At 38.8% G+C, this 27,276-nt stretch overlaps 1 protein-coding gene across 6 annotated transcripts; it reads right to left on the reverse strand.

The window, feature by feature from the left end:
- On the reverse strand, positions 1–27,276 carry si:ch211-80h18.1 (uncharacterized). Of its 6 annotated transcripts, none has more exons than XM_082961256.1 (36): positions 27,198–27,276; positions 26,427–26,491; positions 26,282–26,344; positions 25,555–25,590; positions 25,034–25,075; positions 24,577–24,624; positions 24,269–24,313; positions 22,909–23,007; positions 22,732–22,782; positions 22,563–22,589; positions 22,388–22,432; positions 22,150–22,248; positions 21,407–21,475; positions 13,473–13,532; positions 13,269–13,319; positions 13,116–13,172; positions 12,954–12,998; positions 12,806–12,850; positions 12,676–12,723; positions 12,520–12,555; positions 11,928–11,993; positions 10,955–10,984; positions 10,703–10,804; positions 10,556–10,615; positions 10,160–10,237; positions 9,760–9,810; positions 8,732–8,770; positions 8,487–8,558; positions 8,052–8,102; positions 7,816–7,860; positions 3,023–3,055; positions 2,876–2,920; positions 2,434–2,472; positions 1,854–1,889; positions 813–857; positions 1–225 (listed from the first exon to the last, which is right to left on the reverse strand). In XM_082961256.1, exons 1-36 carry the CDS (start codon positions 27,206–27,208, stop codon positions 191–193), a joined length of 1,869 nt encoding a protein of 622 aa, XP_082817382.1. In that variant the 5' UTR covers positions 27,209–27,276; the 3' UTR covers positions 1–190. The 6 variants fall into 6 exon arrangements, with proteins under 6 accessions (XP_082817382.1, XP_082817381.1, XP_082817384.1 ...); XM_082961255.1 differs by having other exon boundaries at positions 12,942–12,998; XM_082961258.1 differs by lacking the exon at positions 25,555–25,590 and having other exon boundaries at positions 12,942–12,998.

Raw genomic sequence — 27,276 nt, forward strand, 5'->3', positions numbered from 1 at the left:
TTAACAAGTGCGCAAAAAGTTTACTTACAGTGTCATCTTTAAGTTTAAATAGACAAAGTTCAAACAAACAAACATAGACACAAACAACTAGATTTGCTAGTGGGCTGGATCACTGTTTCTCTGCCATGCAGACTGGTCCGTACACTGAAATCTGTAGCGTAGAAACTTGACACGAGGCTTCATATGGAAGTCAGCAGGTATCCTCCAGTTCCACATTTTCTGCACCTTCAGAAGTGAAGATGTATTTTAGTCTCTGACACACATATCTGTAATTCATCTATCTAAGAGCTGACGGAAGCGATAGTTCATCCAAATTACTAAATTACATTTTGGTTTCCTTACCCTGTGAGCAGTCTATGGACGAGACAGAAATCCATAACTTGTGTGAACTATCCCTTTAATGTTAAAAAAGTCATGCAATATATTGTAGAATTACAACATATTGAGTATATTAGCAGTATACTGTAGCATTGAGTCCTACCTCAGAGGCAGTAATACTACTTTAGTGTCCTTCATTTTTACTTGCTCACAATTTTTATACTTGTAGTACCAATCAAGAGCTTACCTTTGTCTCTCTTTCAAAGGTACAGTTTAACAGCACTGTATTATCACCTGAAACCTTGCAGTCAGAAACTTTGCCATCTTATACTGTAGTTAATACAGTGTAATAAAAATGATTAGTTATAAGATATTGTATGTGTTTCGACAGGGGAGTACATCATGTAAATAAAACAAGGCTTTTGTCATTTAATAATGTTTTTAAAAGAAGAGAGATACACGGGAGAGAAGTTATAGGGAGCTGAGAAACCTACCTTCAGGACCCTGACCAGATGGGTTGTACTGTTCAGCTGCGGAAACTGGAAAGAGCAAGCAAAACCGAGGAAAGAAAAGAGCCCTTGAGCATCTGTTCACTGAGTGGTTCAATATATGCTGTCATAATGACACAGCATTGTAATATCTGAAAGCTGTGCAATCCTGTGCTAAATAACAAGTTAGGCTGCGTTTACACAGGCAGCCCAATTCAGATCTTTTGCCAATTATTTGCATATCTGATACGTATCTGATCTTTTCTCTAATGTGTAAACAGCAAAACAACACATGGAATCTGATCTTTTGAATTCTGATTTATACTACCTCCATATATGGATCTGAATCCTGATCCAAAAACCTATCCTCCATACGTGACCTCCATACGTTACCATGACGACCCCTCACAAATTTTAAGGAACAGTGACAGGAAATGAACATGGCATCTGTGTGCTACTTCAGAGGCTACACCAGTCTGAATGTGCAAATCTGATATGGGTCACATATAAAACTGAGTGTGGACAGTCAGAAAAAAAGATTGGATATAGAAAGAAAATCTGCTTTGGGTTCTTAGGGTGACTCTGTAAACAGAGCCTGATAGGCCGTACTACCCATTTAGCCTACACAACGAAATATCACCTTTACTAAAACTGCTAAATTTGTCACATGGATCCATTTCGCTATTTCAATTACTTTTGCTGCATTTACACAATCAGCCCAATTCTGATCTTTATTTTCACTAATTGGTCTTTTGACCAATCAGATCAGCTCTTTTGCCAATAATAGGGCAAAAGATTGGAATTGGGATGCCTGTGTAAACGCAGAATTTGTAGTCAAATTGATAGATAGCTAGATATCAACATTACTGAGACATCTGTATAAGGCTGTGTTTACAAAGGCAGACCCTTTTCTGATCTTTAGCCTAATTATGGGCAAAAGAGCTGATTTGATTGGTTAAAAAGAATATCAGAAAAATATCAGAATTGGGCTGCCTGTATAAACCAGCCATGTAACAGAGTTTAAACCTGAACTCTTATGAAGCTTACCAGCATGCTGTGTCTGTTCTGTTACACCAGGATGACCTGTTTGGACAAAGACATTGCATGAACACAGACCCTACGAACAGAGCAGGGGGAGACCACCGTGAACGGGACAACCAGGGCTGTCTGACATCAATGTCAATGCATTTCACACCATTACATGTCTATCACTACTTAGACTGGTTAACTGTAAAGATCTGTAAAGCACTTTATGGCAACTGTTGGGCTGTAAATACATTTTATTGATTGGTTGATTAATCTATGGCAGGGGTGTCAAACTCAATTTTTGATGGGCTGAGTTTCTGCAAGTTTCCAATCCTCTCTTGTACATCATTAATTGATTAAGGTCATTTATTGGTTAGGAACTCCCCTCTCTAGGTCTAATTGGATACAAATTGAAAGAAAATGACAAAAAATAGGAGACACATAGCCCTCCAGGAAGTGAGTTTGACACCCCTGCTCCAGGCTATCTCTCCAAGATCAAAGGATTATTACCACTACTTTTCATTTCATCAAGCCTTTAGGAGCAACAGATTCTTGTGCAAGGTCAAGGGGTTGTGTAAATGAATATACTGTACCGACTTACTGGAAGCCTGTAGAGTGGATCCTTGTGCATCAGCTGTGACTACGATACAAAAGATAGATTCAACATGGTGACGACTTAAGGCGTTTCGTTTTGTTATTTAGTGACTGGCAGTGTATAGTAAGGATGTGTCCCAAATGGTACCCTATTCCCTATATTGTGCAATGCTTTTTACCAGGAACTATGGGACACTATTCTCTATATAGTACTCTATCTCTGATGAGTAATGAGTGGTAAGGGAACCTCACTCACCCCTGCCAACTTTGGCGTCTGTATTACAGACATTGGTATTACATGGTATTACATACATATGGTATTGCATACATTCACATTATATTTTTGGAGGCTAGTGTGTGTTGTGTGTGTGTTGTGAGGAAGTGTATCTATTTTTTCTGAAATGTTAAGGTCATAAGATTGGTGTGTGTGTGTGTGTGTGCAGACTTACCTGGGGAATTGGTCTGAATGAAGACACTGTGTGCATCTGCAACAACTGAGAGACAGAGTATATGATGTTACAAGTGTGTTGCGTGAAGGGCCTTGTTTGGTTTAGAAATCTAGCACTTCTGATTTGTTGTTGTAAATGGAATTTTACCTGTAGTGTCATGTCCAAATCCAAGCACAGAATCTGAAATTGAAAAATGTATACTTGTCACCTTCCTCGCCTGGACGTATGTGTGTGAGTGAATCATGTGAGTATTATGTCATTGGTTAAAATGAAACTGTAGAGTCTATGAGTCCACTGGTCACAGCCACCTCATCTAACCTTGTTTCAAATAAGAGGGGATATTACACTGTTATACTATATATATTTATTTTGTTACGTTAAAGCCTTATTCTAAAATGGATTAAAATTAAATAAAAATCCTCATCAGTCTACACACAATACCCCATAATGACGAAGTGGAAACAGGTTTAGATTTTTTTGCAAATGTATAAAAAAATTAAAAACAGACATTTCTTATTACATAAGTATTCAGAACCTTTGCTATGAGACTCAAAAATGGAGCTCAGGTGCATCCTGTTTCCATTGATCATCGTTGAGATGTTTCTACAACTTGATTGTAGTCCACCTGTCATAAATTAAATTGGTTGGACATGCTTTGGAAAGGCACACACTTGTCTATATAAGGTCCCACAGTTGTCAGTTCATGTCAGAGCAAAAACCAAGCCATGACGTCAAAGGAATTGTCCGTAGAGCTCAGAGACAGGATTGTGACGAGGCACAGATCTGGGGAAGGGTACCAAAACATTTCGGCAGCATTGAAGGTCCCCAAGAACACAGTAGCCTCCATCATTGTTAAATGGAAGAAGTGTGAAACCACCATGACTCTTCCTAGAGCTGGCCGCCCGGCCAAACTGAACAATCGGGGGAGAAGGGCCTTGGTCAGGGAGGTGACCAAGAACTCGATGGTCACTCTGACAGAGCTCCAGAGTTCCTCTGTGGAGATGGGAGAACCTTCCAGTAGCACAACCATCTCTGCAGCACTCCACCAATCAGGCTTTTTTGGTAGAGTGGCCAGACGGAAGCCACTTCTCAGTAAAAGGCACATGACAGCCCACTTGGAGTTTGCCAAAAGGCACCTAAAGAACTCAGACCATGAAAAACAAGATTCTCTGGTCTGATGAAACCAAGATTGAACTCTTTGGCCTTAATGCCAAGTGTCACGTCTGGAGGAAACCTGGCACCATTTCAGTGGCAGGGACTGGGAGACTAGTCAGGATCCAGGGAAAGATGATCGGAGCAAAGTACAAGGAGATCCTTGATGAAAACCTGCTTTAGAGCGCTCAGGACCTCAGACTGGGGCGAAGGTTCACATTCCAACAGGACAACGACCCTAAGTACACAGCCAAAACAAGGTAGGAGTGGCTTCTTTGAATGTCCTTGGGTGGCCCAGCCAGAGCCCGGACATGAACCCGATCAAACATCTCTGGAGAGACCTGAAAAAAGCTGTGCAGCAACACTCCCCATCCAACCTGACAGAGCTTGACAGGATCTGCAGAGAAGAATGGGAGAAACTCCCCAAATACAGGTGTGCCAAGCTTGTAGCGTCATACCCAAGAAGAATCGAGGCTGTAAACGCTGCCAAAAGTGCTTCAACATAGTACTGAGTAAAGGGTCTGAATACTTATGTAAATGTGATATTTCAGTTTAGTATTTTTTATACATTTTCAATTTTTTTCTTCTTTTTTTTCTTTGTCATTATGGGGTATTATGTGTAGATTGATGAGGAAATAATAACAATTTAATCCATTTAGAATTAGGCTGTAGTATAGTGAAGACATCACAACTATCAAATAACACATATGGAATCATGTAGTAACCAAAAAAGTGTTAACCTGTCTGGGAACCTGGGACATTTGCGTCCCACCCTAGTCAACAGCCAGTGGAATCGTGTCGCGCGAAATACAAATACCTCATAAATGCTATAACTTCAATTTCTCAAACATATGACTATTTTACACCATTTTATAGATACACCTCTCCTGAATCGAACCACGTTGTCCGATTTCAAAAAGGCTTTACAGCAAAAGCAAAACATTAGATTATGTCAGGAGAGTACCCTGCCAAAAATAATCACACTGCCATTTTCAAAGCAACTAGCATGCATCACAAATACCCAAAACACAGCTAAATGCAGCACTAACCATTTGACAATCTTCATCAGATGACACTCCTAGGACATCATGTTACACAATACATGCATTTTGTGTTCGATAAAGTTCATATTTATATATAAAAACAGCATTTTACATCGGCGCGTGACGTTCAGAAAATATTTTCCCTCAAATGCTTCAGGTGAATCAGCGCTACAATTTACAAAATTACTATTCGAAAACATTGGTAAATTATAATATTGTCATTCAAAGAATTATAGATTAACATTTCGTGAATGCAATCGCATTGCCAGATTTAAAAATAACTTTACTGGGAAATCACACTTTGCAATAAACGAGGTGCTATGCTCAGAAAAATAGGCTAGGCGATACAGGTTAGCGCCATCTTGGAGTCATCTAAAATCAAATATACTATTGTAAATATTCCCTTACCTTTGATTATCTTCATCAGAAGGCACTTCCAGGAATCCCAGGTCCACAACAAATGTAGTTTTGTTCGAAAAAGTTAATAATTTATGTCCCAATAGCTCCTTCTTGTTAGCGCGTTCCCAAGGCTACTCATAATGTACGAGGCGCACAGGACTTGTCATCACAAATGTGCAAAAAATATATATTTACGTTCGTTCAAACATGTCAAACGTTGTATAACATAAATCTTTAGGGCCTTTTTCAATCAGAGCTTCAATAATATTCAAGGCGGACGATTGCATTGTCTTACTAGACGTTTCGGAACGAGAGGGTACCCACGGGCGCCCGCGTCATAGTAGTAATGGCCCTCCCCCTATGACCAACTTTCCAGGCCTCTCGTTCGGTCAGTTTTTACCGGAGAAGACTCAAACCACTTTGTAAAGACTGTTGACATCTAGTGGAAGCCTTAGGAAGTGCTAAATGAATCCTAACTCACGGTGTGTTTCATAGGCAAAGTGTTGAAGGTGATTCCACAAATCAGATTTCCACTTCCTGCATGGAATCTTCTCAGGTTTTGGCCTGCCATATGAGTTCTGTTATACTCACAGACACCATTCAAACAGTTTTAGAAACGTTAGAGTGTTTTCTATCCAAATCGACTAATTATATGCATATTCTAGTTACTGGGCAGGAGTAGTAACCAGATTAAATCGGATACGTTTTTTATCCGGCCGTGCAAATACTGCCGCCTAGCCCCAACAGGTTTTAAACAAATCAAAATATATTTTTTATTTGAGATTCTACAAAGTAGCCACACCTTGATGGAAGCTTTGCACACTCTTGGCATTCTCTCAACCAGCTTCATCTGGAATGCATTTCCAACAGTCTTGTAGAAGTTCCCACATATGCCGAGAACTTGTTGGCTGATTTTCCTTCACTCTGCAGTCCAATTCATCCCAAACCATCTCAATTGTGTTGAGGTCAGGTGATTGTGGAGGCCAGGTCATCTGATGCAGCACTTCATCACTCTCCTTCTTGGTCAAATAGCCCTTACACAGCCTGGAGGTGTGTTGGGTCATTGTCCTGTTAAAAAACAAATGATTGTCCCACTAAGCGCAAACCAGATGGGATGGCATATCGCTGCAGAATGCTGTGGTAGCCATGCTGGTTAAGTGTGCCTTGAATTCTAAATAAATCACAGATGGTGTCACCAGCAAAGCACCCCCACACCATCACACCTCCTCCACCATGCTTCACGGTGGGAACCACACATGCGGAGATCATCCGTTCACCTACTCTGCGTCTCACAAAGACACGGCGGTTGGAACCAAAAATGTCAAATTTGGATTCATCAGACCAAAGGACAGATTTCCACCGGTCTAATGTCCATTGCTCATGTTTGTTGGCCCAAGCAAGTCTCTTCTTCTTATTGGTGTTCTTTAGTAGTGGTTTCTTTGCAGCAATTCGACCATGAATGCCTGATTCACGCAGTCTCTGAACAGTTGATGTTGAGATGTGTCTGTTATTTGAACTCTATGAAGCATTTATTTGGGCTGCAATTTCTGAGACTGGTAACTCTAATGAACTTGTCCTCTGCAGCAGAGGTAACTCTGGGTCTTCCTTTCCTGTGGAGGTCCTCATGAGAGCCAGTTTCATCATAGTGATTGATGACTGCACTTGAAGAAACTTTCAAAGCTCTTGAAATTTTCTGGATTGACTGACCTTCACAACTGATTAGCTCAAATGCATTAAGAAGGAAAGAAATTCCACAAATGTACTTTTAACAAGACACATCTGTTAATTTAAATGCATTCCAGGTGACTACCCCATGATGCTGGTTGAGAGAATGCCAAGAGTGTGCAAAGCTGTCATCAAGGCAAAGGGTGGCTACTTTAAAGAATCTCAAATCTACTTTTTTGGTTACTACATGATTCCATATGTGTTATTTCATAGTTTTGATGTCTTCACTATTATTCTACAATGTAGAAAATAGTACAAATAAAGAAAAACCCTTGAATGAGTAGGTGTGTCCAAACTTTTGACTGGTACTGTATATATATAATACTTGGATTGTGTACCTATTCTAGACTTTTCTAAGCTACTCCAGAACACTGTTCCAGAGAAAATCGAAGAAAATGTGTGGTTGAATGCTGTTTCCCACAATATGCTCTGTGTTAGTGACAGCTTTATTTCTCCTTACTGCCTTCCCCTCCTCAGGCTGGCCCCAGCTCAGCCGGCTCTGCACTGAGTGTTACATTTATGTTGGCGTAACTAGCGAAGCAGCGGCAAGCAGTGTGTCAGCTCTAAAAATATGCAGGTGAGAGAATGAATGCTTGATCATCAGACAAGTGCGTAGCCTACCGGGCGTCCCTGGTGCGCTGGAGCTGTACACGTTCGCCCCAAGGGCTAGGGAGAGGGAGAAACACGTGAGTTACTATATGGCTGTTAGATTAACTTGATTGAGTATCCATTTGTTTGACTAGCCTACTAAATATGTTTTATTAGATGTCACCCAGTGTAGTAATGGGATGTTCTTGTTTGATCTTGTAAATGCTTACAATATATAGTAAACAGAAATGTACACTTCAAATCCTTACCAGTGATATCTATCTGTGTATGTGAGCTGGTTACAAGTTCTTCTGCCGCACCTGTTCACACATTGACACCTGTATCATTGTACCTGTGCACAGAATATTTCAGACTCTACTTGTGAAGGTAAACTATTCATTTATTTTCTTCATTATCAGTAACTTAAAGCTGCAATATGTAACTTTTTGGGCGACACGAAATGGCGGAGCGATTTATGCATTAAAAAAAAAAGTAAATAACCTTTATTTATCCAGGGACCTGCATAGTGCATCTTTTAACATGTATAGTATACAAAGAATAAGCAAACAAAGTCAAAGTCAACAGGGTGTTCTACCTGTAGAGGGAAGTTGTGTGGCCATGTCAGACAGCCCTGCTCATACAACCATTCCAAATTCAACCAATTTCCTGAAAGCTCACTGTAGGATTTCAAGGTGGTGGCTTACCTGTGGTATCTGCTTGAGGGCTGACGGTGTGAACATCATCATGATGCTGAACAGCGACCCCGTCTGTTATAGCTGAAGAACCACGAAATTAGAACTCAACCCGCGAAATTACAGCGTGAGCTCTCATGATGAAACATTGTTGCAACACTATTACAACAACATTGTAAAAAGTGATGCCTTCAGAAATGTTTAACTCGGCAAATTAAATGTAGGCCTATAATTGATTGTATTTTTGTAGGACTCACCTCCCATGTCGTCGTGATGAGAGACGACGCTGTGCTCACCTGCAGGAAATAAGGGACGAAGAAAAGTTGACTGGTGAGTGGTGATGGATAACATTTTGGAAATACTTTTTTTAAAAGTATATTTTTCCTGTGTGAAAATAAGCATAGAACACTTTACTCTGACAGATAGACGTCCTGGGAATTTTCATCCCTGGACCGTTTTTAATGGAGGTATTTATTTAGCCAGCACTGGCCTTGGTGAAGCCTATTTTCCATCATGACACTTATTTTCCACAAAAGTTATAGTTCTATGAGACAATTGTTGCTCAAGACATAACATAAGACCAGAACAGGTCCAACAGTGGTGGAAAAAGTACCCAATTGTCATACTTGAGTAAAAGTAAAGATATATAGAAATTGACTCAAGTAAAAGTGAAAGTCATCCAGCAAAATACTACTTGAGTAGAAGTCTAAAATTATTTGGTTTTAAATATGCTTAAGTATCAAAAGTGAATGTAATTGCTAAAATATACTTATGTATCAAAAGTAAAAGTATAAATCATTTCACATATTAAGCAAACCAGATGGCACAAATTTACGGATAGGCAGGGATACACTCCAACTTAATTTACAAAAGCATTTGTGCTTAGCGAGTCTGCCAGATCAGAGGCAGCAGGGATGGCCAGGGATGTTCTCTTGATAAGGGCATGAATTTTCCTGTCATGCTAAGCATTCGAAATATAGCAAGTACCTTTGGGTGTCAAGAAAAATGTATGGAGTAAAATGTACAATATTTTCATTAGGAATGTAATGGAGTAAAAGTAAAAGTTGTCAGAAATGTAAATAGTAAAGTTAAGTACAGATACCCCCCAAAAAACTACTTAAGTAGTACTTTAAAGTATTTTTACTTAAGTACTTTACACAACTGAGCTCCAATCTATTATTTTGCACATATAGCAGGCAATTAAGCAGACAGAAAAATGTGTTTATGAATAACAAATGCACTGAAATAGGTTTGTAAATAATGGAGAATTCAAACATTGAGTTACCAGCATCTAGTAGGCCTACGTCTGTAGACACAATCTGCTGCCCAGATGGATCTGAAAAGAAAAACACTGTCATATACACCATTGTATTGGCAGGCTTTTGCATTAGGCGTATTGGGATAAATGACCACATGAATTCAGTATATCAAGCATATATCCTCAATGCTTCTCAAATAATGCATGTGGCATTTGTTTTGCTCCATCAAGTGCAAATACTCTACCCCTGGTTATAGCCTAGTCCTAGCCTGGTCCCAGATCTGCTGCCTTTGCCTACTCTATTGTCGTTGGAAGCGAAACGTTTAATTGTTTGGCATGACAATTCCATTAGGAGTTGGCAGGAGAGCAGAAACAGACTGGCACCCAGGCTGGCCTTGGCCTACATGTACCTTTAGGGTAGACATACCTGTTACATCATGATGCACATCATTGACCGCATGATCACCTCCATGTGTGTCTGTAACCTGGCTTTGACGACCATTCCCTGCAACATACATGTTCATTTATGCTGACATTATCTTAATCATCCTTTATATTCCTCTGTCTGAGCTGGACACATCAATACCACTCTCTGAAATACCTTCATAGTATAATGTATTTCATTCAAAATATATATATGCCATTTAACAGACACTTTTATCCAAAGCGACTTACAGTCATGCGTGCATACATTTCACATATGGGCAGTCCCGGGAATCAAACCCACTATCCTGGCATTGCAAGCACCATGCTCTATAAACTGAGCTACAGAAGATTACCTTTAACAGGGGTCTGTTATGTTTAGTCCTGAGTGTGATCCTACCTGGGTGGTCAACGTGCGATGATGAATAATCCGTATGTGACATCACTGCTACTGGGTGGTCTGGAGAGAAAAACTGAGATGAAGCTTTCCATGCCATCTTGGTCCCTATCCTCTTACAGAGATAATGATTTATTTCAGTGTATTTACCTGTGGTATCGGATAGACCAGCATGATCACCTGCTGAGTGGTATGATCCATGGAAACCTGAGCTCAGATATGGATGGTCATGTCCTGAGTAGTCAGTAAGGCCTGCAAATAAAAAGAGAGCACAAGTAGGACAGAGATACAAACTAGTTGATAGAACCTATTTGCTTTCACCCATAACTACTGTTTACATGTTCAACTGGGAATCATAATCTATTTATTAGATAATGAGTAGTTGTGGCTCACAATGCCTACCTGTAAAATCACTTATTAGCCCTATGTGATCTCCAAGACGTGGAGGAAGAACGTCAGACACACAGAGAAAGAAAGAAGATAAATTATTGGATTATGTGAATCATGAGAACCCTCATCTCTTGTTGCACTGCATCCCTCCTAATAGAGTCTTTAAAAGGCAATGCCTGACCCCATTCATCAGTGATGGCAGTGCTACTCCACCAAGACATAAAGTCTGCAGTGAAGCCGCGAAAAAACAATGTCAAGATCTACAAAGTTCACAAGCACAGCTACACAAATAACACGCTGTCTGCACAGACAGGAACACATGGACCCAATGATAATCTTGGAGTAAAAAAAAATATTGGGGCGTAAATTCTCCGGGACACTGAAATCTCTGTCATTATTACAAGCCTGCGAGGAGCTCTCTCCGAGTTAGAGAACTAAGCCTGAGAGGAGCTCTCTCCGAGGTGAGGTAGAAAACTGAGCCTGAGAGGAGCTCTCTCCGAGTTAGAGAACTGAGCCTGAGAGGAGCTCTCTCCGAGTTACTGAGCCTGAGAGGAGCTCTCTCCGAGTTAGAGAACTGAGCCTGAGAGGAGCTCTCTCCGAGGTGAGGTAGAGAACTGAGCCTGAGAGGAGCTCTCTCCGAGGTGAGGTAGAGAACTGAGCCTGAGAGGAGCTCTCTCCGAGTTGAGGTAGAGAACTGAGCCTGAGAGGAGCTCTCTCCGAGGTAAGGTAGAGAACTGAGCCTGAGAGGAGCTCTCTCCGAGGTAAGGTAGAGAACTGAGCCTGAGAGGAGCTCTCTCTGAGGTGAGGTAGAGAACTGAGCCTGAGAGGAGCTCTCTCCGAGGTAAGGTAGAGAACTGAGCCTGAGAGGAGCTCTCCCCGCGGTCAGGTAGTGAACTGAGCCTGCGAGGATGAGGGACGACACAAGAGGGAGGGGTGAGGTGATTTACAGGACCTGGCAGAAGGTGGAAGGCGTGCTAGTAGGTACCTGGTGGAACGTCTGGACCCGGGCTGCTACTGGACGACAACGCCGGTTCTGGACCCGAACCCACAGCTGGATGAGAGGAGAGAGAGAGCAAAGAGAGTAGAAAGAGAGAAAGAGAGAGAGCGAGAGAGAGAGAGAGAGAGAGAGAGAGAGAGAGAGAGAGAGAGAGAGAGAGAGAGAGAGAGAGAGAGAGAGAGCAGAGAGCGCCAGACAGCCAGTGATATATATATATATATATATCAAACCTGATTTAAAAACCCGTTTTCCTTGAGTAAATTATTACAAAAGCAGGAATAACTGTAACAGTGATTTACTCTGCAGCAGCACAGATAACTAGCACAATATGGAATATAAACTCCTCAGAGTGGAGTTTGTGGCTTGCTGTTTTAACCCCTCGGACAGAGAGGTACTTAAATAAAATTATGCTTTAGAGGTGTAGTATAACATTATCTGTGCCAGTTTAAATATAGCTTAAATCTGATATAAATTAGAGGGACTCTCCCACAGAGTAACTCTCCCGAAGGTGTTGCTTTGTAACATTTCTTTCAAGGGAACAAGTGAAGTGACTAAGGGAGGCTTGGATGAAGAAACATACCTATTGAGTCTAATTGAGAAGTCATTCCAGTGTGATCTATCAACAGAACAGTGTTGGTTAGATATTTTTGATTCAACAAAGAAAAACAGAGATTCTTTATAGTCAGAAAAGACCCAACAGAAAGCAGACACAGAAGGGTTATGATGACAAACCCACCTGAGATGTCGATATGGATGTCAGAAGCATACGGATCTCCCACACCACCTGGAAAGACATACAGTTAATCAAGAACAAACTTGATTTACCTAAAAAGAAACATCAAAGATAAGTTCTTACAAACACTCACCCATTAAACCAATGAGGAAGTCATGGCTGGATTGGTCGATAATACCTGAATGTCAATACGGAATTAAGTGAAGAAATGATGGAGAAGCAAGTAAATATACCAGACAGGAGCCAAGCATGAATCATAGCACCCTCACCTGGACACTCACCTGTATTGTCCAGGTGAGAACTTGCACCAAGTGGATCCATAGCACCTGAAATGTTGAACCTATTAAAAAATATCAAGGCATTCTATCGTCTACTCATTTGCCCTATCATTAAACAAACAAGCCCATGACTTCAACTTTATTGGATTTTCAGCAAGATGTTACCTGTGGGATCCATGTGAGTTGTGTCCTCGATGAAGAGGTCAGTGACTACAGGTATAGCTGAGACACAGAAAGACATTGACAATCAAAATGGCCTCACAAATGCCAAACTCAATCATGTTTTCTGATCAAGCGCAATGAAGTCCTTCTCCTTACCTGCATGTCCATTTTCTACTGCTCCTCCAATCAGCAGCTTGTGACCATTACCTTGGAAACAACATTGAGATCCAATAAATACCATGACACTTCTGTTCTTTGTAGGGTTATACCAAGGAGTGTAAGATAATGGTGTTCTTCACAGTTCACAGGTACATGATGTGGCTAAAATAAATAGAAAAATTGCTTATCTGAAATATTTACCATTAAACTCAGGTGACTCAGGTGTGTCATACTCAGGCGACTCTATTTCAGTCTCACTTGCTGAAACACATACAATACATGTATTTTACAATCATATTTACATTTACATTTTAGTCATTTAGCAGACCCTCTTATCCAGAGCGATTTACAATTAGTGCATTCATCTTAAGGTAGCTAGGTAAGACAACCACATATGATAACACAGTCATAGTAAGCACAACTTTTCCTCAGTACAGCAGCTATCAACAAAGTCAGTGCTAGTAAAGTCAGTGCTAGAAAGTCAGTGATAGTAAAGTCAGTGCTAGAATGTCAGTGCTAAAAAGTCAGTGCTCGTAAAGGCAGTGCTAGGAAAGTCAGTGCTAGAAAGTCAGTGCTAGAAAGTTAGTGCTAAGAAAGTCAGTGCTAGAAAGTCAGTGCTAGAAAAGTCAGTGCTAGAAAAGTCAGTGCTAGAAAGTCAGTGCTAGAAAGTCAGTGCTAAGAAATTCAGTGCTAGTAAAGTCAGTTCTAGGAAAGTCAGTGCTAGAAAGTCAGTGCTAGAAAGTCAGTGCTAAGAAAGTCAGTGCTAGAAAAGTCAGTGCTAGAAAGTCAGTGCTAGAAAGTCAGTGCTAAGAAAGTCAGTGCTAGAAAGTCAGTGCTAGAAAGTCAGTGCTAGAAAGTCAGTGTTAAGAAAGTCAGTGCTAGAAAAGTCAGTGCTAGAAAGTCAGTGCTAGAAAAGTCAGTGCTAGAAAGTCAGTGCTAGAAAGTCAGTGCTAAGAAAGTCAGTGCTAGTAAAGTCAGTTCTAGGAAAGTCAGTGCTAGAAAGTCAGTGCTAGAAAGTCAGTGCTAAGAAAGTCAGTGCTAGAAAAGTCAGTACTAGAAAGTCAGTGCTAGTAAAGTCAGTTCTAGGAAAGTCAGTGCTAGAAAGTCAGTGCTAGTAAAGTCAGTGCTAGTAAAGTCAGTGCTAGAAAGTCAGTGCTGGTAAAGTCAGTGCTAGAAAGTCAGTACTAGAAAGTCAGTGCTAGTAAAGTCAGTGCTAGTAAAGTCAGTGCTAGTGAAGTCAGTGCTAGGAAGTCAGCGCTAGTAAAGTCAGTGCTAGAAAGTCAGTGCTAGAAAGTCAGTGCTAGTAAAGTCAGTGCTAGAAAGGCAGTGCTAGAAAAGTCAGTGCTAGTAAAGTCAGTGCTAGTAAAGTCAGTGCTAGAAAGTCAGTGCTAGGAAGTCAGTGCTAGTAAAGTCAGTGCTAGTAAAGTCAGTGCTAGAAAGTCAGTGCTAGAAAGTCAGTGCTAGTAAAGTCAGTTCTAGGAAAGTCAGTGCTAGTAAAGTCAGTGCTAGAAAGTCAGTGCTAGGAAGTCAGTTCTAGGAAAGTCAGTGCTAGAAAGTCAGTACTAGAAAGTCAGTGCTAGTAAAGTCAGTGCTAGAATGTCAATGCTAGAAAGTCAGCACTAGAAAGTCAGCACTAGGATAGTCAGCTCTAGGAAAGTCAGCGCTAGTAAAGTCAGTTCTAGGAAAGTCAGTGCTAGTAAAGTCAGTGCTAGAAAGTCAGTGCTAGAAAGTCAGTGCTAGTAAAGTCAGTGCTAGTAAAGTCAGTGCTAGAAAGTCAGTGCTAGTAAAGTCAGTGCTAGTAAAGTCAGTTCTAGGAAAGTCAGTGCTTGTAAAGTCAGTGCTAGTAAAGTCAGTTCTAGGAAAGTCAGTGCTAGTAAAGTCAGTGCTAGAAAGTCAGTGCTAGAAAGTCAGTGCTAGTAAAGTCAGTGCTAGTAAAGTCAGTGCTAGTAAAGTCAGTGCTAGAAAGTCAGTGCTAGGAAGTCAGTTCTAGGAAAGTCAGTGCTAGAAAGTCAGTGCTAGAAAGTCAGTGCTAGTAAAGTCAGTGCTAGAATGTCAATGCTAGAAAGCCAGCACTAGAAAGTCAGCACTAGGTTAGTCAGCTCTAGGAAAGTCAGCGCTAGTAAAGTTAGCGCTAGATAGTCAGCGCTAGGAAATCCAGCGTTAGTAAAGTCAGTGCTCGTAAAGTCAGTGCTAGTAAAGTCAGCGCTAGTAAAGTTAGCGCTAGAAAGTCAGTGCTAGAAAGTCAGCGTTAGGAAAGTCAGCGCTAGAAAGTCAGTGGTAGAATGTCAGTGCTAATAAAGTCAGCGGTAGTAAAGTCAGTGGTAGAATGTCAGTGCTAGTAAAGTCAGTGCTGGTAAAGTCAGTGCTAGAAAGTCAGTGGTAGAATGTCAGTGCTAGTAAAGTCAGTGCTGGTAAAGTCAGTGCTAGAAAGTCAGTGCTAGAAAGTCAGTGCTAGGAAAGTCAGTGCTGGTAATGTCAGTGCTAGTAAAGTCAGTGCTAGGAAAGTCAGTGCTAGAAAGTCAGTGCTAGAAAGTCAGTGCTAGGAAAGTCAGTGCTGGTAATGTCAGTGCTAGTAAAATCAGTGCTAGGAAAGTCAGTGCTAGAAAGTCAGTGCTAGAAAGTCAGTGCTAGGAAAGTCAGTGCTGGTAAAGTCAGGTTAGAAAGTCAGTGCTAGGAAAGTCAGTGCTAGGAAAGTCAGTGCTGGTAAAGTCAGTGCTAGGAAAGTCAGTGCTGGTAAAGTCAGTGCTAGAAAGTCAGTCCTAGAAAGTCAGTGCTAGTAAAGTCAGTGCTAGAAAGTCAGTGTTAGAAAGTCAGTGCTAGAAAGCCAGTGCTGGTAAAGTCAGTGCTAGGAAAGTCAGTGCTAGGAAAGTCAGTGCTGGTAATGTCAGTGCTAGTAAAGTCAGTGCTGAAAAAGTCAGTGCTAGAAAGTCAGTGTTAGAAAGTCAGTGCTAGAAAGTCAGTGCTAGAAAGCCAGTGCTGGTAAAGTTAGTGCTAGGAAAGTCAGTGCTAGGAAAGTCAGTGCTGGTAATGTCAGTGCTAGTAAAGTCAGTGCTAAAAAGGTCAGTGCTGGTAATGTCAGTGCTAGTAAAGTCAGTGCTAAAAAAGTCAGTGCTAGGAAAGTCGGTGCTGGTAATGTCAGTACTAGTAAAGTCAGTGCTAAAAAGGTCAGTGCTGGTAATGTCAGTGCTGGTAAAGTCAGTGCTGGTAAAGTCAGTTCTAGGAAAGTCAGTGCTAGGAAAGTCGGTGATGGTAATGTCAGTGCTTGTAATGTCAGTGCTAGAAAGTCAGTGCTTGTTAAGTTAATGCTAGAAAAGTCAGTGCTAGAAAGTCAGTGCTAGTAAAGTGTGCTAGAAAGTCAGTGCTAGGAAAGTCAGTTCTAGTAAAGTCAGTGCTGGTAAAGTCAGTGCTAGGAAAGTCAGTTCTATGAAAGTCAGTTCTATGAAAGTCAGTGCTAAGAAAGTCAGTGCTAGGAAAGTCAGTGCTAGAAAGTCAGTTCTATGAAAGTCAGTGCTAAGAAAGTCAGTGCTAGAAAGTCAGTGCTAGTAAAGTCAGTGCTAGGAAAGTCAGTGCTAGGAAAGTCAGTTCTATGAAAGTCAGTGCTAAGAAAGTCAGTGCTAAGAAAGTCAGTGCTAGGAAAGTCAGTGCTAGAAAGAAAAACAAGTGCAAGTATTAATGCAAGAAAACTACCAGTATACCTGTACCTGTAAAAGTAATACATACATATGTAGGATCTTAATTTGACCTACACTACCGTTATCAGAAGTACAGTGCAGACATTGTTAATGTTGTAAATGACTATTGTAGCTGGAAATGGCTGATTTGAATGGAATATCTACATAGGCGTACAGAAGCCCATTATCAGCAACCATCACTCCTGTGTTCCAAAGGCACGTTGTGTTAGCTAATCCAAGTTTATCATTTTAATATGTTGCCACCTGTAATAAAAATACAATGTTGCCACCTGTAATAAAAATACATAACAATACAATGTTGCCACCTGTAATAAAAATACATAACAATACAATGTTGCCACCTGTAATAAAAATACATAACAATACAATGTTGCCACCTGTAATAAAAATACATAACAATACAATGTTGCCACCTGTAATAAAAATACATAACAATACAATGTTGCCACCTGTAATAACAATACATTGTTGCCACCTGTAATAAAAATACAATGTTGCCACCTGTAATAAAAATACATAACAATACAATGTTGCCACCTGTAATAAAAATACATAACAATACAATGTTGCCACCTGTAATAACAATACATAACAATACAATGTTGCCACCTGTAATAACAATACATAACAATACAATGTTGCCACCTGTAATAAAAATACATAACAATACAATGTTGCCACCTGTAATAACAATACATAACAATACAATGTTGCCACCTGTAATAAAAATACATAACAATACAATGTTGCCACCTGTAATAAAAATACATAACAATACAATGTTGCCACCTGTAATAAAAATACAATGCTGCCACCTGTAATAAAAATACATAACAATACAATGTTGCCACCTGTAATAAAAATACATAACAATACAATGTTGCCACCTGTAATAAAAATACATAACAATACAATGTTGCCACCTGTAATAAAAATACAATGCTGCCACCTGTAATAAAAATACATAACAATACAATGCTGCCACCTGTAATAAAAATACATAACAATACATTGTTGCCACCTGTAATAAAAATACATAACAATACAATGTTGCCACCTGTAATAAAAATACAATGCTGCCACCTGTAATAAAAATACATAACAATACAATGTTGCCACCTGTAATAAAAATACATAACAATACAATGTTGCCACCTGTAATAAAAATACAATGCTGCCACCTATAATAAAAATACATAACAATACAATGTTGCCACCTGTAATAAAAATACATAACAATACAATGTTGCCACCTGTAATAAAAATACATAACAATACAATGTTGCCACCTGTAATAAAAATACAATGCTGCCACCTGTAGTAACAATACAATGTTGCCACCTGTAATAAAAATACATAACAATACAATGTTGCCACCTGTAATAAAAATACATAACAATACAATGCTGCCACCTGTAATAACAATACAATGCTGCCACCTGTAATAACAATACAATGCTGCCATCTGTAATAACAATACAATGCTGCCACCTGTAATAACAATACAATGCTGCCACCTGTAATAACAATACAATGTTGCCACCTGTAATAAAAATACATAACAATACAATGTTGCCACCTGTAATAACAATACATAACAATACAATGTTGCCACCTGTAATAACAATACATAACAATACAATGTTGCCACCTGTAATAAAAATACATAACAATACATTGTTGCCATCTGTAATAAAAATACATAACAATACATTGTTGCCACCTGTAATAAAAATACATAACAATACATTGTTGCCACCTGTAATAAAAATACAATGCTGCCACCTGTAATAAAAATACATAACAATACAATGTTGCCACCTGTAATAAAAATACATAACAATACAATGTTGCCACCTGTAATAAAAATACATAACAATACAATGTTGCCACCTGTAATAACAATACATAACAATACAATGTTGCCACCTGTAATAACAATACATAACAATACAATGTTGCCACCTGTAATAAAAATACATAACAATACAATGTTGCCACCTGTAATAACAATACATAACAATACATTGTTGCCACCTGTAATAAAAATACAATGCTGCCACCTGTAATAAAAATACATAACAATACAATGTTGCCACCTGTAATAAAAATACATAACAATACAATGTTGCCACCTGTAATAAAAATACATAACAATACAATGCTGCCACCTGTAATAACAATACAATGCTGCCACCTGTAATAACAATACAATGCTGCCACCTTTAATAACAATACAATGCTGCCACCTGTAATAACAATACAATGTTGCCACCTGTAATAACAATACAATGCTGCCACCTGTAATAACAATACAATGCTGCCATCTGTAATAACAATACAATGCTGCCACCTGTAATAACAATACAATGCTGCCACCTGTAATAACAATACAAAGATTGCCACCAGTAATAACAATACAATGCTGCCACCTGTAATAACAATACAATGCTGCCACCTGTAATAACAATACAATGCGGCCACCTGTAATAACAATACAATGTTGCCAACTGTAATAACAATACAATGCTGCCACCTGTAATAACAATACAATGTTGCCACCTTTAATAACAATACAATGCTGCCACCTTTAATAACAATACAATGCTGCCACCTGTAATAACAATACAATGTTGCCACCTGTAATAACAATACAATGCTGCCACCTGTAATAACAATACAATGCTGCCACCTGTAATAACAATACAATGCTGCCACCTGTAGTAACAATACAATGCTGCCACCTGTAGTAACAATACAATGCTGCCACCTTTAATAACAATATAATGCTGCCACCTGTAATAACAATACAATGTTGCCACCTGTAATAAAAATACATAACAATACAATGTTGCCACCTGTAATAAAAATACATAACAATACAATGTTGCCACCTGTAATAAAAATACAATGCTGCCACCTGTAATAACAATACAATGTTGCCACCTGTAATAAAAATACATAACAATACATTGTTGCCACCTGTAATAAAAATACATAACAATACATTGTTGCCACCTGTAATAAAAATACAATGCTGCCACCTGTAATAAAAATACATAACAATACAATGTTGCCACCTGTAATAAAAATACATAACAATACAATGTTGCCACCTGTAATAAAAATACATAACAATACAATGCTGCCACCTGTAATAACAATACAATGCTGCCACCTGTAATAACAATACAATGCTGCCACCTGTAATAACAATACAATGCTGCCACCTGTAATAACAATACAATGCTGCCACCTGTAATAACAATACAATGTTGCCACCTGTAATAACAATACAATGCTGCCACCTGTAATAACAATACAATGCTGCCACCTGTAATAACAATACAATGCTGCCACCTGTAATAACAATACAATGCTGCCACCTGTAGTAACAATACAATGCTGCCACCTGTAGTAACAATACAATGCTGCCACCTGTAGTAACAATACAATGCTGCCACCTGTAATAACAATACAATGCTTCCACCTGTAGTAACAATACAATGCTGCCACCTGTAGTAACAATACAATGCTGCCACCTGTAATAACAATACAATGCTGCCTTGATTTAAACATTGTAAGCATGCTAGCTGTGGATCATATTTGTGATGTACTTTACATACTGTACATAATATACAGAGTGTCTTGGAAATGTAAATTATTAATAACCATTTACTGCAGTGGGGTAAATCAGGGTCAAACAGCGTTTCTTGGTAGTCTTAAACAAATCTACTTTGAAACAAGGTATACCACAGGCGGCCGGTGGCAACTTAATTGTGGAGGACGGGCTAATAGTAATGGCTGGGATGGAATCAATGGAATTATATTGAACACATCAAACACATGGTTTCTATGTGTTTCATACCATTCCATTCACTCTATCCCAGACATTATTATGAGCCGTCCTCCCCTCAGCAGCCTCCTGAGAAGTATACACCTCACACACATGGTTATGGTCTTAAAAAAAGAAGACTCCTCTACCATGTCAGATATAGAGGTGAAATGTATTACATTTTGAGTTTGCATCCCAATATTAGACTTTATATACATCACAGAAGACTGAAATATAACACAACTGTTTGACATAGAAACACTGGATTTTCGGGCGGGTTTTCCAAAATTATATTTATTATTTATGAAATTATGAAAAATATTAATGACACACCCATGAGACCAATAGAGGGCGTTTTGGCCATTTGACTGCAGCCATTTGTTGATGGGCTGACACTAAAATCAAATATTAAAGACTAAGTTTACCTGACTATGTGTCATCAATGGTCCTTATCCAAACCCACACATTCACTTGATTGTTAGTTATCGGTTTGCTACACATGACTGAGTGATATTATATAATTGGTCGTTATAACTCATAACTGCATATGATTGTTTGTCACAGGTCTGTCACCAGAACTTTCTGTGGCTTTATGTAGTGAATGATACCTGCAGGCTGTGGATGAGTCTCGTGGATAATGATGAGAGTGGAGCTCCCTCCTGCTTGTCCCATTGAGCCTATAAGGTAAACACATTGAACATAAGACCAAGTTAATCACTGCAAGGGACATTGAGATATGCTTATACAAACAAATTAAGAGTTTCATTCCAAAATGCTATTTATCCATTTTCATTTTTTTAAATGTTGAGAAATTAGCTTTTATTGTTTAAAGAAATGATGAAAGACATGGGTGTGTTTTTTGTCTAATCAGGGTGTGGGGTTGTTCAACAACATCAACAACAAATGATGCTTTTATTCAAAATTCTCTCAGAGAAGTAAGTAGTACTGCTAGGTTTTGCACAGTCAAATGTAACAAATAAAGACATTTTTTATAAAGAAATGTACAGTAATATGAGATATGTATGTAAAGCATTAGCATTTTACATTTGAGTCATTTAGCAGATGGTCTTATCCAGAGCATTGATCTAAAGATAGCTAGGTGAGACAACCACAGTAAACAGCATACAAACATTCCATTCCAGCTAAACAACGGATATAATCATTTTGCAAAAAAACACATTTTGATACACATCTAAAATCTCTAAATGTAAAATATGAGAACAGACATATTTTACACACACTTGTATATACCCATAAGCAATAATTTCTGATGAAAAAACACAAATGTGAAAAATGTGTGCATATAGCATTTTGGAAATAAACTCTTCAAATGTAGACCAAGATGACTTACCGTGAGAGATTGTATCTGAGTGGACAACCCCTGTTCCTGGGTGGACAACCCCTGTTCCTGGGTGGACAACCCCTGTTCCTGGGTGGACAACCACTTTTCCTAAAATAATTATGTTGAAATTCAGCTTCAGCAAAGATATTCATGTTGATTTACTGTTAATACAATTCCTCCAGGTTTTATGTCATGCATTATTGGACTATTGTTATGGAATTGAACCAAGGCAAGGCAGAGCGATTACCTGGGGCTTGCACGTGTGACACTGAACTGCCATGAACCCCTGCACCTGCCAAGAGATCAATAGTTCAACCTCCCCAATAGAGACAAGCCACCGCCATCCAGACAGAGCTTGTAAAACATCCAGGTGTTTTTTTTGTCTACTTCAATGCTTGTGGAGAGAGCGGGTGTAGCGTTACCTGCTTGACTCGGATCCAAACTGGGACCTGCATTGAAAGCAAAACACTTTTCATCAAATTACAGTAGATAAAGACTTACCACTGTTTATTAGATAGATTCAATAGAGATATCACTTCAAATATTATATGACTTGATTAATATTTAAACATTTATAATAAGTCATTTGACCTGCAATACTGGTATCTGAAGAGGAACCTGCATGTCCTGACAAAGAAGCATCTGAAAGACAGGGAATGTTAAGAAATAAGTAAAAACTGATTGTTTAAACAAAACTTGTATCACTTAACATGACAGTGCAGAATAAAGTGGTAACAACATGGAGTAGATGACAGAACAAGACTTTACCATGGGAGCTGGGGTCAGAGGGTGAAGTATGTGAATCTCCTCCACCTCCTCCACCAGCACCACCTCCTCCTCCCCCTCCTCCTCCACCACCACCATTACCTGAAGCAGATAGGAACACATCAGGCCATTCATTCCACAAATGTATTCCACCATGGCTGCGTTTACACAGGCACCCCAATTCTAATATTTTGCCCAAATATGGTCAAAAGAGTTGATGTGATTGGTCAAAACGTATAGTGCCTCTTTTTAGGATGTCAATATAAATGAATGTTATATAGTTGTTTTGCCTTCATTATATGTGTTATCACCATCAAGGACCACTTTGGAAACAAGTGTTTTAATTAATATATATATATTTTTTTAACCTTAATTTAATTAGGCAAGTCAGTTAAGAACAAATTCTTATTTACAATGACAGCCTACCAGGGAACACTGACAAGGTAAAATCTGGAAGGAATGTTGAGGGGCATATTTTACCGTGTCAGTGTTCCCTGACTTGCAAAAGATTTTACCTTGTCACCCCGGGGATTTGATCCAGCAACCTTTTGGTTACTGGTCCAACACTCTAACCACTAGGCTACCTGCCGCCCCTTTTAAGTGTTATCCTTTAGGTCCACATTGTACATTTTGTTCTCTGTGTCTTACCCAAATAAATCAAATTCAATTCAAATGTTACACAAATATCAGAATTGGTCTTCCTGTGTTAAAAGGCAATTCCCCCACTTTTCAACCTCATTTCATTTTCTCCAGCACAATACCAGTGTCTACATATGTGAAAACGGTGCATTTCTGCACTTTGTAAAAAAATATATAATTAAAAAGTTCTAGCCTTTGATATCATCAAAATCAGTGATTTTCAAACACTATGAGATTGACGGTGACGTGAGGAGCAAGAAAATACCCTCCCTCTGGCTAGAAACTCATTGCAGTTTTTAAAACTTTTAATCCTACCCTTTGATGTCACAGAGAAGCATTTTTTAGAATCTTTCTTCTTATCTTTTTAACCACAGATCATAGAAAGGCGTTGTTTTCACTTAGGTAGACACTAGTTTTGTGGTGGAGATAATGAAAATGTAAAAGTGGCGGAACTGCCCTTTAACTCAGTCCATGTGCCAGATCTATATTATGCATAATTAATATGGAAATGCAACGTTATGGCCTAATTCTTCTAACACAAATCTGATTTATAATTCATGTTTAACCATTACTTCCTTCTGATATTGAGGTACTGCTTGATGCTGTAACAAAGCAAACAACATTTTCTCGTTATCACGTAGGAAAATATATATGTAAAATTGTAAGACAGTTTTTGTTGAAATAAATAATAAAAAAGTGCCACATATTATGGAGCCTGACTCACGGCCAGGCCCAGCTTGCATGGCACTATCCCCATTGAGTTTATGTCCTGCAGGAAGAAGGGGTACACAAATTCGTGAGGGATTTTATGTTGAGAGTCATTCTGATTTGACTTAATTCTGATGTGAAATGTCCTTAATACATTTACAAGATCAGCCTAGACACAATACCCATTTATAACCAATTACACAACCAATTTACAGCCCATACGCTTACCAAACCAGTAAAGGAAATGAATGGGTTCCTATAAAATATTTTTCAAATGTACAAATTGTATTTGGATTGACTGTTATAAAGAAAGTCCTCCCTTACCATTCGGAGCTTCACCCTGGAACGAGGTGCCAGGCTGAGCGCTTAAACCTAGAAGGAAACCAGCCTTTAAGTCAAGACAAGCTTATTTAACAGTCCATTGAAAACCTTTCAATACAGTCCTTTACAAATATGTATCCTGTATTGTAAGAATCAAACATATTGCAGACTTCTGCAGTGAGTTTAACTCACTTTTATGGAAGAAAGCCTCAACAGAAATGTCTCAAATGGTCTGATTTCAAGAATGGTGAATATCATGTCATTATCTTTCCTGGTAGGCTATCTAATAGACAAATCTGCCAAATATCTGCAGCATTTACCAGATTAAAGTCTATACTCAAGACAACTTCCCCACTTTGCACTAAGAACTTCTCAGAGTTGAACTCACTGAACTAAGAGCTATTCTGTTTTTAACACAAGCCCTATCCCCTGAGCTAAGAGAGGATTAGATGTGTCTTACCCAGGCCTTTAGATACTGTGGTAGCTTGCTGTGCTCCAATTCCTTCAGGGAAGAGAAGGGAAAAGGAACATACTTCTATTTGAGATTCTGTATGATTGTCTTTATCATTAAAAACCCTTTATTCTGGTATTATACCCTATTAGAGAGGATTTTAGGTTTACAGGCATGCGCACATGCACGTACTTGTGATTAATGATAGTTTATTACCAACAATATGTGAGATTTTACTTTAAATGTACTCTTATGTCCTGTTTTGTAGCTTTATCATATTCACATTTCCACTATTTCACTATTTTATATTTTGTTTGTATTTGGAATTAATGAGGCCCATTTGTCTTTGAAACGTGTTATGGTAATATTATGCAAAACATTCAAACAGGAAAAACAAATTTATGCTCTTAGTTGAACCATTTACATAAGTTTACTCTCAAAATGGGACTTTAGTCACACAAGTAGGCGTTGGTTTATGCACAAAGGTTAGAGATGTTCTATTCATTGGTGGCAAGTTGTTAACTTCTCACCCATATTCTTTTCCTGACTCTTGGAGTCATCATCATCTGAAAAGAAAAGTAAGTTGAGACATTTCATAAATATATGCTCATATTCTATACTTCCCAGAAGTCTGTGCTCCACACATATTTAGAAGTCGTTGTTCCCTCTATTGAAACAAATGGAAAGGTGCCCGAAAAATTATACAAAAATTGGTCCTGAAATGTTACACTTATAGAAAAAAGGGTTCCAAAAGGGTTCTACCTGGAACCAAAAAGGGTTATTCAAAGGGTTATTTTATGGGGACAGCCAAAGAACCCTTTTAGGTTCTAGATAGCAGCTTTTTTTCTAAGAGTGTATATCCTTCTGCTTGAGTGGAGGAAATTGGTATTAACTTTATAGGTCTGAGTGCACTTCAAAAATTACTTTATCATTTCTTTAAAGAGAGTTAGTCCTTTTTTATTAGTTACATAGAATTTATTTTGTTATATTAGACATTTCTACGCTCTCACTCAATGTATTCTTTACCTAATTTTATAATCAGAAAAGACTGCATTGATTTTTGTTTTGACCTCTGTTAACCTTGGGGGGGCATTATTTTTTGTTTGTTAATAGCTTACTATGTCACATTTAGGCTAGGCCCATTCTCTTCGTCGTACCAGCACTAGCTAGTCCTATGGTATCCTGACACATGACTCTAACCACCCCCATCCCAACTCCCTCATCCTTCCCCAAACCTCCCTCCCTCCCATCTCATACCCTCCTCCTCTTCTGAGAGTTCCTCTTCACCGTCCTCTACCTCTATCTCCTCCGGCTCTTTCTCTAAAGAAAGAAGGCATTGAGTTGTTTACCTGTTCAAATATCCCAATGAATAGAACTTTGATTCAATGAGCTACTTCCATACCTTCCACAGGAGCAGTTGAAATTGTTGTTGCCAAAAAGACAACTACAGAAGCAATTAAAAGATTTCTGCAGATAAAGAAGATGTGTATCAAAAGATGGATGGAAACATAGGTTAATATCGAATGTTTTATAACAAGGTTAAATTATATCCCTAGTCCAATCTCAAGTGTATGATTCAAGTTGAGATACAGTTTTGCAGATGAAAGTGAAATTTCATTGTGGATTGATGTCTGTCATAAACATACATTAAGTCCATATTCTTCTCATCCATATCATATTTTATGTCCTCAGTGTATAAATATATAATATAATGTCACCATCATATCAATTGTGTTACATCAAGAGGAAGAATCAAGAAAGAGTGCCAAATAAAGCCAATGGGAATCATTCAACGTATGCTAAGACTAAAACTGTCAACTATTTTATCAGATAGTATCTATTCTTCAACATCAATATCAACAGCAAACATTTATTTAGATGACAAAAAATCATTCTCAAGCTCTTGAAAAACAATTTTCTTAGTCATATGAAATGTCAGTGCATTACTGGCACATTTTTCATTGTGTGGATACTAACCCTGAGAATCATCATACATGGATCAATTACATCACCAATTACATAACAATAATCAGAATCGAGGCCTGACGAAAATCTCTCGCTTTGATCAAAACAAAACAATACGCCTGGACCAAGATGCAACATTTCATGACTAAAATTCCCTGCTTCAGCATTCATTACACACAACATTTGCAGCTCTTCATTGTTTACTCACCGTGACCACATGTTTTTTTCTAAAGGTCTATGTGGGGAACTCAGGAGTAGACATATACAGCATGTAGCACCCAGGGCTT

This window comes from Salmo salar, chromosome 14, assembly GCF_965601325.2.
Source record: "Salmo salar chromosome 14, fSalSal1, whole genome shotgun sequence".
NCBI classification, from domain to species: Eukaryota; Metazoa; Chordata; class Actinopteri; order Salmoniformes; family Salmonidae; genus Salmo; species Salmo salar.